At 32.3% G+C, this 11,456-nt stretch overlaps 1 protein-coding gene across 1 annotated transcript in view; it reads right to left on the bottom strand.

The window, feature by feature from the left end:
- LOC123016143 (Ig-like and fibronectin type-III domain-containing protein 2) overlaps positions 1-11,456 on the bottom strand; it is an 89,777-nt gene that overhangs the window by 5,959 nt on the left and 72,362 nt on the right. Inside the window, exons 5-12 of the mRNA XM_044416359.1 lie at positions 9,827-9,973; positions 9,606-9,773; positions 6,840-7,067; positions 5,807-6,789; positions 2,701-3,204; positions 2,362-2,500; positions 1,991-2,313; positions 1,694-1,940 (exon numbers count right to left, since the gene is read on the bottom strand). Of these exons, the coding sequence (XP_044272294.1) occupies positions 1,694-1,940; positions 1,991-2,313; positions 2,362-2,500; positions 2,701-3,204; positions 5,807-6,789; positions 6,840-7,067; positions 9,606-9,773; positions 9,827-9,973 (2,739 nt within the window). The remainder of the gene's footprint in view (positions 1-1,693; positions 1,941-1,990; positions 2,314-2,361; positions 2,501-2,700; positions 3,205-5,806; positions 6,790-6,839; positions 7,068-9,605; positions 9,774-9,826; positions 9,974-11,456) is intronic.

Below are 11,456 nucleotides of genomic sequence, written 5' to 3'. Positions count from 1 at the left end.
ATTAACAATATTAACATTATTACTTTTAAGATATATTTTGGAAGAATTGTTTTTTGGTTAAATACGAAAAACATTATAGTTTTTTGGCTTTTGATCATAAGTTTTGCAGTTTAATTTTTTCAGTGTTAAAAATGCTTACTTTACTTAAAACATTACGATGAAATTTGTATACAGGACGTCAGAAAAGATTGTAAAATAGTAAAGATATAGTATAGACAAAAAAGTCTTAATAAACCTGTCCGCAAAGTAAAAGTTTCAGAGATATCAAACGTAATAATTTGTAAAATTTTTACTTGAAACTTCTCTTTTTTGTATGAACAGATTGCAAATAAATGTTTCAAAAAACGAATAATCCGAAACTGTTGCTTTATCTCCTAAAATATTTTACAATTTCTTTTTAACGCCTTGTATGTATGTATAAATTCAATTAGGATTTTGAAAAACGTACCTTAGTAAATATAAAAAAAAAATAACGAAAATATAACATACCGAGGTAGAAAGTGTTTCATTTCTAAAGACCGAATAGAAACTTTTCAAACTTAAATTTTTTTGCTGGGGTTTATATATAATTTTATTCACAACCGCATTTTTATTTAAAAAAAAATAAAAAAATGTTCAGAAAATTTGACTTGTCAGAGCGGTAATAGAAGTAGGTAGGTAATAGACGGTCTGTAATATGACACTTTCCAACTATCGACAAGGTTAGAAATGTCATCACAACATACAGGTGCGCCAGAACTCGCGCCCCAGAGAAAAATGCCATATAAGGTAAGATACCAGGAACATGGAAAAAATGTTAAAAAAATTTAATCTATAAAAATTGCGAAGTTATGAGGGTTTAAAGTTTTTACTTTGACTCTATTTATTTCTGTTGGAAAAATAATTTTCCAAGTTTTTTGCTATAGGCTATTCAAAGAGGAAACAAGGAAGCTGTATCCAAAATTGCAACTCTAATTAATGTTATTTGTGGCTTTTATTGGCAAAATTTTTGTCCCTTTACTAAATAATTGTAAAAAAAACATATACAAGATCATCAGTATCCTTAAATAGATATAAAAAAATGTCAAATGTCAAAAAATAAATGTCAAAATTTTTTGACAGATAGAATTTTTTTAACATTTTTTTCATGTTTCTGGTATCGTTCCTTATTTGAAAATTTTCTCTGGGGCGTGAGTTCTGGCGCACCCTGTATACAGTTAGTTGCAAAAAACGGAAAATTGAATTTTCTTTAAAATAAAACAGGTTTTGCCCTTGTCAATTTGTCATCTGTCGCATGCAATGCCGAGAGCATCAAATGCAAATCAAGATAATCCATTAGTTGAGTACTTACGTGAAAAGCCAATGAGTAGTGAGTAAGTACTAAAGATTAACTGCCAGTTCTAACTTAACCTTTTAGAATTAAGCCATGTTCAAACTTTGGATAAATATAAAAATCTGACATTTTTATGCTTTTACATTTTCCGATTTTTTTTGCAACCAAGTGTACAGTTCATTTAATTTGTCCCCACGGTTTTTTTTTTACTCAGGCTTTCAGCTTTATTAATAACTGAACAATCTACCGATTTTTGATGACTTGAAACATAAGTACCAAAAACAATTTACTCGCTCCTAGACTGTAAAGAAACAGTTTTTTTATCACTGACTTGACAACTTTACGGTGATAGTTTGTGTACTACATTGGAAAATTGCTTACGACTGATTGTAATTTTCCTGGAGGCCTGCATCGGCGTCCCATACCCATTATCCGCATAGCACGAGATTTGGTCCATATCCCTCGTCACATTATGAATCACCGTGACCATATGTCTCGTCGTTTCTTGCCTCACCAACCTTCCAGAAATATAAAGCGAAATTGTGGGCATCGGAGTCCCCATCGCAATGCACAAAATCGTCATACTACTTCCTTCAATCACCAAATTGATCGGATGTACGGTCGGGGGCTATAAAGAAACTTTACAACTCGATACTAGTCACAAAACACTCTATTTACTTCGACAAAAGCGGGGTATGCTGGATCCGTCCACGCAATCAAAGTTTCCGACGGCATACTCGCCCCTTTTTCCGTAATGGCCGTAACGTAAATAATATACTGCATGTTGGGATTTAGATTTGTGATCATATGAGAGGTAAGTGTGACATTTATGACGTGGAAATTTTCTTCAGCGGTTGATTTATGGTAAATTCGGTACGTGATTTGCTCAGAAGGGTGGCTAAACTCGGGGGGTTGCCATGAAATTGTGACCCAAGTGGCGCTATGGGCGGCCACGGCGAGGGAATGTGGAGGGGAAGTTACAGCTTTCACCCATTGACCATCTATTTCAAAAATTATTAACTATTTTGACAAATTTTACTATTTAATACCTGATTTAACAAGTTTGATCACAATAATCGCCGATGGGAGAGAGGTACCATGTTGGTTCCTTGAAACCACGAAAATGTGGTACATGGACTCGGGCTCCAAGCCCGTGAGAGTCGTCGTAGTCCCAGTCACATTGACTTGCTAAAAAAAATAATTAAAAAAACTGCTATGGTTTAAAGAAATCACGATGCAAGTGAAACTTTTTTCGGATCAAAACTTGCACGAATGAGCAAGAATATAAATGCTACACGGTCAGCTGTTGTGAGCCATAGTGCGACATGCGATAGATGGACGAAAAATTTTTCACTTTAAAAATTGCCAACGAGAATTAAAAAAATTACATTATCTAGTTTCAGGAGCGTTTCATGCATGGAAGTGTTATCAACTTTCTGGTAATGCACCACATAGTCGGTGACATTGACCCCTTCAGCTGGTGGTTCCCACTCCAACAACACCGAATGTTCATCGACCACCGTTGCATGGAGTTCCGAAATGGGGCCAGGGAGGAGTCCGGTTCCTTCTTCGAAACATTGAGCTATATTTCCAATATATGGCACACAAGTAGTAGCAGTGACTAGTAATGAATCAACGATGACTCCCGAACAGAGGGAGAGACAAGCTGGTGGAACTCCTCGTCGACTACAACAACCACCATGGTTACGACCTCCAGCTCCACAACGGAGGAGTTTATGGAATTCGGCACCGCAAACTCCCGCTAGGAGTTTTATATCACTCATGTTGGCGTTGTAGGAACACAGAGGGAGACATACGGAGCTAAGGTCAGCTTCCACACAACATGCAGTGACGTTGTAGGCCGCAGCTTCTTCAATTTTTTCCTCGACAATCTAAGAGAAATTGTTGCTTCAAAAAAACTTTTGACAATTCTCACACACAAATTGACTTGCACATTGTTTTAAATAAATAATTTTTATAACAATGATTCTACCTCAAATAATTCCAAAATTATTGGCCCCGGGTACCGAAAATTGATTAAAATTTTGACAAAAATCTAAAAATTTTGCAAATTCTAATATTTATTCTCGTATTTTTTTGATTTTTGCTCTAAGACCGATAGTTTCTGAGAAAAACGTATTCAGAGTTTCACAATTTTGTCAATTTTGACTTTTTAAAGCCCAATTACGGCGAAACTATTAAAGCTATCGCAAAAAGTTCAACACTCTCGTAATAGAAAAATCTATCAAATGATATTAAATTCAAATCGATATCTCGCAAACAAATCTATCAATCGATTTAATTCAATTTTAAACCAGAAACCAACCTAAATTAATGTTGTTATTTACATAAATTAATATTTACTTCAATACTAATTTTCAATCAAAAAAAGCACGATTTTAGGTCAGAAATCAACCTAAATCAAAGTATTTCAACAAATTAAATGTTATCTAACAGTTTTCTGCCAAAATAAAGCAATTTAAGCTATTTCCAATTCTATTTTGCTCGATTTTAACACAGAAATCATTCTAAATCAAAGTATTTTATAAATTACTTAAAATTTCTTTTTAGGTCAAAATGAAGCAATTTGTGCTATTTTTATTCGATTTGGCCCCATTTTAAGTTTGGAATCAACCTGAATCAAAAAATTTCAACCAATTACTGGCTTGAATAGAAGTTTTTTTTCCAAAATAAAGCAATTTGAGCTATTTTCAATCCAATTTTGTTCGATTTTAATACAGAATTAATTCAAAACTAATGTTTTTTTATTAAAACAATTGCTTTAATTCCAATTTTAGCCTGAAATAAAGAAATTTGAGCTGTTTTTAAGCCAATTTTTCTCGATTTTACTACAGAAATCATTCTAAATGAATGTATGTATTTTATAAAATGAAATGCTTAAATTTTAATTTTAGCCCAAAATAAAGCAATTTGTGCTATTTACAATTGATTTGGCTCAATTTCAAGCCAGAAAGCAACCTGAATCAGTGTATTTCAACAAAATAAGTGCTTTAATAACAGTTTGCTGCCAAAATAAAGCAATTTGAGCTATTTATAATCAATTTGGCTCAATTTTTAGCCAGAAACCAACCTCAATCAATTTTAACAAAATAAATTTTCTGAAAAAGTGAAGCAAGTGGAGCTATTTACAATCCAGTTTATTTGATTTTAACATAGAAATCATTGCTTAAGTTTTAATTTTAGGTCAAAATTAAGCAATTTGAACTATTTTCAACGGATCTGCCTTAATTTTAATCCGATTTAAGACAAGTTCAAAAAAATCATTTTTAAAAATTTTAACCATTTTTATTTTGTAGATTATAGCTAGACTATATTTAAAATGATTAATGTTATAATCTTCACGTACGTAAAACGTTTTGAGAAGTCAATAGTGTCGAGAAAACTACAAAATTTAATATTTTAGAAGTTATAGTCAAATTTATATTTTAGATATTTTTAAGTTTATCAGTAATTTTCTCGATAACTAGTTACCTATCGTAAGATAAAGATCTTTTTTTTATATGACAGAAAATTAAATATACTTTTTAACGGTGCCAAACAATAAAAGCTAGCACCAATAATTCCAAAGTTATTAACAATAGACCGTTACGGGTACCAAAAACCGACTAAAATTTTGTCAAAAATCTAAAAATTGAAAATTTAAAAATTGATCAAAATGCACTTCAGGGAGATTTAAAAGTGCATAAAACATTGTAAAAACACAAAAAATCTTTTTTTAATATATACAGGGTGATTCAGCTTAAATGACCCACCTGACCCCTCTTGGCAGACAACACATAATACATTATGCACTTATTCCTTTATTCAAAATAAAATTTTCAAAATATCGAGAATCAAAGAACGATATTTTTCGTATCGTGAAATTTTCAAATTTTGAATATGAATCAAGGAATAATTGCTTTTTGTATTATAGATTGTCTTCCAATAGGGGTCTAATGGGTCATATAAGCTGAATCACCCTGTATATTAAACTAATGCTGAAATACAGGCCGGGAGCTTGGTGGCGTAGTGACATAAGATGACTACTATAAGAGCAAAGCACGAAGCATGAGAGCTTTTTTATCGCAAAATATCACAACATCAAATTTTGTATTTTAATAAGTTTTAATTTTATTAGAAGCCTTTAAGAGTAATAAAGTCTAAATTTGTGGAATTTTGGGACCCACAAACGGTCCCAGTTGTTTTAATTTTTGTAAATTGTGTCAAAACTGTACTCCAAAAATTATATTTTAAAATTTATTTATGTAAAGTCAAACAGCGTCCAGAAAACTGCAAAATTCGCAATAGTTTTGAAGTAATAGTCAAAGTTAAAATACTTTATTCTGGTTCAAGTTTTTTTGTATAATTTCGCCACATAAAAAATATTTATTCCCCGGCGCATCCACCATTTTTCTCTTAAAAGAAAACGTCAGCAAAAAATTTTGACTGATTTCGTTTCATTTAGTGAAATTTTGCGAAAATTGCAATTTTTACCTTGCTTTCTGTTCGGAAAGTGATCCTGCTGCTCGGCATCCCAACCCCATGCGTGTTGACAGCTTCCACATAAACCTCATAATCAGTATCACTCTCCAAATCCTCCAAAATAAACGGACTGTGAACTTTCGGAATCGCTTTATACTCATTATCATAGGTGGCAACACTCCTATAATGCACATTGTAGTGTTGCACAGTATCCCCAAGAGTTTTGGGCGTGGACCAATGCAAAATCGCAAACTCCGTCTCAATGTTAGTGATATGAACTTGAGTGGGGGCACTGGGCAAAACCCCATAACCTTGAAGGAGACAATTCGTGTACTCCCCCATATACCTCAAACACTTGAAATAGTTGAAATCGATACTGGAGACATTCCCTGTGCACAACTGTTGACACAACTCGGGCAATCCCCTTGCTTTGCAACAAGGAGTGTGGTCAAGCCCATTGGTCAAACAACTGAAAGTGTCAGTAGCCCATGGGGCGCAAATCATCAAATCGGTGATTTCGGCGGTGTCGGCCAAAGCCGGATCGCAGAGTTTGTTAATGCAAGTTTTATGGGCGATTCCTTTTTTTGCACAGCAAGTTTTGATATCTGGGAGTTGGGGGGCTTCCCCCACTTTGGTGGTCTTCATTTTGCCGGGAGTTAGTGTAAGGGAACGGACGTTGTAGCTGGGGAGACTCGAACCATGGATGTTGACCGCTGTTACAGTCACTTCGTACATTGTAAATGGGTCCAAATTGTTCAAAGTTGTGGTGTTTTCAGATGGGGGAACCTTCACTTGGACCGTGTGGGTGCTCATCAAGGGTTTGGGAGTGGAACTCGTTTCGATTAAATGGTCGTCAAAAGAGCGGAGAGATGTGACGTTTATGACGAAATTTGTGACGCTTTCAGGGTTTGACGCGGGGGGAGTCCACGACACTTTCAACGATTTTTCAGTCAAGGCTTCCACTTCTAGATTTTGTGGGGGACTAGGGAGGAGTTCTATGAAATTTTTCTTTATTAATGAATAATTAGTAAGATTTGAAAAATACCTATTCCTTCAACGATGCAAGCTAGGGTTTGTTCAGTGTAAGCAGAACATGAAAAATGAGTTTTGATATTATCAGTGATTGCAGTGTATTCGCCACGACACACGTCCTGACATATGTCTGGGACTCTCTCTTGGATACAGCAAGGGACGTGGTTGCGCCCATCGGCCATACATCGCACAATTGAGGGAAAATCTGACTCGCAATTTTCAGGATCTTGACCAGTACTACCTGAATTGCAATTAATAAGAAACTATTATGCTAATTTTTGATAAGGAAAATTAGTAAAATTAAAATGGAAAATAAAAATAATGGAAAAACTTTAGTTACACCCTGAAGCTTTATCTGACCTCGAGACTTGAGCATATAACTTGAGCTTTTAGACTTATGACATAGAATGTTATCAAAAAGTCTGACTATCAACTAAGCCCTGAAATTTAAAACGTGTGTCTTCAGAAGATAAAATGTCACAATGAGAAAAAAGAAATGTCAAAATAATTTTTACATAGATTGTAACAAAGTCGTGGTGAACGATTTGTGTATTTAGGTTTTAAGACGTTTCGTACAATTTTATTCAATTTGCTTAAATCAATATTTTATTAGGAGTTCTAACAATAATATTGATCTAAAATTTTGTTTATGGCCATGATAGGTTAAGTCTTGCTCAATGAAAATATTTTTAAGATGACAGCGCTTCCGGTTTTTGGATTACTTAAGTGATTTTGAGAGAGTTTTTATTTGCCTTCCCTGTACCTAACTTTTTTGAAATTTTTTGAATCCGTACCTTCCGTTTCAAAAATTAATAACTCTATTATTTTTAATTATTTAAAAAGGGAAATATTAAATCTTTTGTAGTCACAATTGGAAAAATACAATGACCGGCATAATTATCGCATCACTTGAATTTTAAGATTCAAAATGGCTAAATGGTTCTAAAAATAGTACTAAAATTGATGATATAGAATAGTAGCATTATCAAGTAACTCAGTCGACTATGGATTTTTCAAAAGCAATTGATGTATATTTATTTGTTTACTGATTAAATTTCAAATTATCAAAATTATCGCTAATTTCCGAGAGACAACAATAAAAAACTGAGCTTCTTTCCAGGCTCGAGGAGGCAATACTAGTTATTAAGAACTGATCTGCACGAAATTCGCTTTTGTGTTTCTTTTGACAATGATTAAGTTGTAGTTTAATTGTTGAAGTTTAAGTCATAATTTTAGTTTAACTTAACGTTAATTAGTAGTAATTAATTTTTGATTCATTTATTATTTTTTTAGGCATTATTTAAATAAAAAAATCACTTTTCTCATGTGATGCGATAATTTTGCCGGTCAGTGTAATTAAGAAATCTCCAAAATTTAGGATTACGTTTGGGAAACTTTAAATACCCATAACTCAATTTTTTCAATGGAAAGCCCCAATTTTTTTTTAACTAAATTAAAGAAAATTTAATTATGCATCGATCTCATATACCTGTAAGATTAATAATTTCCAGTTATCTTGATTTTTTTTTTTTTTAATATAAGAAATTCATTACTATCCATAGTAGTTTTCGTATGTTTGCAATGGAAATATTTCTCACTGACAAAACGCCAAGTTTTTTTTTACAATTGTGTTATTTTTTATTTTTTCCCACGACCTTAGACAAAAGTACGAGTAACTGTTTCCATACAGCGAATTACCTACAAAAGTTGACCAAACCGAACGAATCAATTATTCTCATAACCACACATGTGTGTTATAAAAATAACATAAGAGGTTGTGCGATTGGTGGAAAGCCCTAGGCGCGTCTTGCAAATTGTGCGTGATTTACTTTTGACTTTTATTTTCTTCATCCTTCAAAATTGACGCAAAATTTTGTAAATAAAACCACCAATTATTTAAATCTAAATCAGCTTAATTAAATAAGTATTTAATATTAATAGACGTCTAATTTAATAACTGTCGATCTTAGATCTTTAGGAGAAACATTAAATCGTTTCACTGAAAATAATGGTGTTTTTTTTGTCGTGGAAAAAATAGTGTACATAACTCGCTAGAAAGTGTGGGGCTTCCCACTTGTGCGTTATTTGTCACTTTCCGCGCTCGTTATGTAATATACTATTATTTCTATGGCTAACAAATTTCTCGCAATATCAAAAGAAGTTACTATACCTTGAAAAATATCAAACATAGGTATAGGGAATGTTAATACAGATTGAAGCAGAATTAAGTTCTCCATTTAGTGAAGAAAAAATTAGGGTGTTTTATTTAAATAAAAAATTGAGTTAGGAGAATTAATTTTGGAGATTTGTTAATTATTTTTGTAATTATGAATACAAAAAAGTAAGATCTAACCTTTCTCTTTCATATGCCCAAATACGATTTTTGAATAGAAAAGTGCAAATCCAAGATATTTCAAAAAAAAAGTTTAAATATCTCGAAAACGATTAAACTTTGTTATAGGGAAGGCTTATAAAAACTCTCTTAAAATCACCTGAGTAATCCAAAAAACACAATAAAAAACATAGCATTGTATTTAATTTAACAAAGTTAAATATCTTCATTGAGCAGGACCCATTATGGCTATAAACAAAATTTTAAATAAATATTATTATTAGAACTCTCGATACTTCTAATGTGGGGTTTAACCGGACCAGAGTTTGTATATTTGACATTTCCGAGATTGGTTGTAATATACTATTTCTTTCTTATTTTTATTTTTTGCATTTTTTATGTTATTTCTTGAAGATATCGGTTTACTTTTACATTGAGGTGTATTACCTTCCAAAATGCTTTGAATGTTGCAAAACCCTAGACAGTTGGACGAGACATTTTTCGCAATACAACAGTCGGTGTAATTGTGAGCTTTGCTACTGAACTGTTGTTTCTGATCTTCATATTGCGTCGCATCCGTTGTGTTACTCGGCGGTAAAAGGGCTTTCGACAGTACTAGAAAAACACCAAAACTGTTAAATTGCACAAGAATTCAAACCACAACCAACCACTTAATTTATGAAAACTTCTAACGATGGGATTACTATTCACTTCACACACATAAACTCCCGAATCGGATGGTTTAGCATTTTTTATAACCAGAACCCAAACGTCTCCTCCTGAAGGCACGTCGGCGGTTTCGTCCGACGAAGCGGCTGTAACAAAATCTAATGTTTATATATTTGCGAGAATGTGTTTCGTTTGACTTGGAAATGAAGGGGATCTTTCTTTAAGGGACCATAAAACACTATATGGCGGTATATTGAAGCGATCGGTATAGAAATGGGACAAAAATACCACCACTACAAACTCAATTATCATTTCGAAAATTCCGAATCAAAACCAAATTGTAATTGGCGCCCAATCGGTGGCCCGACTTTCATACATAAACGACTCACCTGTGGTGCTGTTAAAATTTTATGAGGTCATAAAATCAAAATGGCGGCGGGGTAACGGAGTTTTATTGAAATGGCGGTGTATTAGTTGGGGGAATGGCCCAATATTCACGCTACAAACACCCATAATGGGGGTGGGTGGGAAATTGATTTATTTTTGTATATTTTGTACATAACAAAAACTGTCATTAGAACAGTCTAGAATTTAAAAATTTGATTTTTTTGCGCTTTGTACAGTGTTCTAGGAAACTTTTGTAATTGATTTCTAAAAAAAAAAATTTTTAATTTAAAAAAGCGTTATTTGGATGCATTATTATATGAAAATCTAATTATTGGCAAATATTGTTGAAGAAAAATTAAGGAAAATTAAACACAATTTTGAGAAAAAAAGAAAACAATCATCTATGATTTTTTTTAAATTACTCCTGTAATTTAATTTGGAGGAGTGTTTTAGAGGTTGCGGGTAAAATTTGATACACCTGGTATATTTAGCACATTTGTTTAGTATACAGGGAATTCCAGAAAGTTGGTCTATTATTGACCTTTAAATTAAAACATTTAAAAATTTATATCTATACACAATTAGGAGTAATAAATATCAACCCTCCGCATCAGTTACAATTCTTTTCAAGTTTACAGGGTGTTTCAGAAATGAGTTACAATACGCAAATTTAAATAAAACACCCTATATCTTAATACTGATTATTATTTAGAGCTATACATTTATGCGTCGATTTTGCTAATTTTTTGAAGTGTTTAATTAATTTTTTTGACAAAAACAGAGTCCTTTTAAAAATGTATTAGACAAAAACTAAGAATACTTGAAGAATAAGATTTTCACCACTTTAAAGAAGAAAGTTCAAACTTAAATCTGTAATAGTCTTTTAGCGCATTGCAATTAAGAAAACAAAAAAAAATAAGAGGTTTGATTGTATAAGTTGAATGACCTAAAAAATTAAATGGAACACCCTGTTTTTTGTTTTGCTTTTCAGAGGTTATTAAAAACAATTTTAAATGTTAAAAGTAAAAAAAAAAGAAATATTTAACTTAAAATATTAATTTGTTCAAGTTTATATAAGGATTTGAACACCCAAAAATTTTAAAATTTAAGTTATTTTGCTGTAATAAATGACAAATAGTGACCTAAGCGTTATTGTTAATTGAAAATTTCACTTTTCGATTACTGAAACAATGTTTATATTTGTTTAATGTGTAAAGTTACATATCTTTATTGTAATCAGTA

The sequence above is a fragment of the Tribolium madens genome, unplaced genomic scaffold (genome assembly GCF_015345945.1).
Source record: "Tribolium madens isolate multiple individuals breed KSU strain unplaced genomic scaffold, Tmad_KSU_1.1 Scaffold_1;HRSCAF=32;Tcas5.2_LG8, whole genome shotgun sequence".
NCBI lineage: Eukaryota > Metazoa > Arthropoda > Insecta > Coleoptera > Tenebrionidae > Tribolium > Tribolium madens.
The sequence above is the reverse complement of the archived record's forward strand: the minus strand, read 5'-3'. Positions and strand labels throughout refer to the sequence as shown.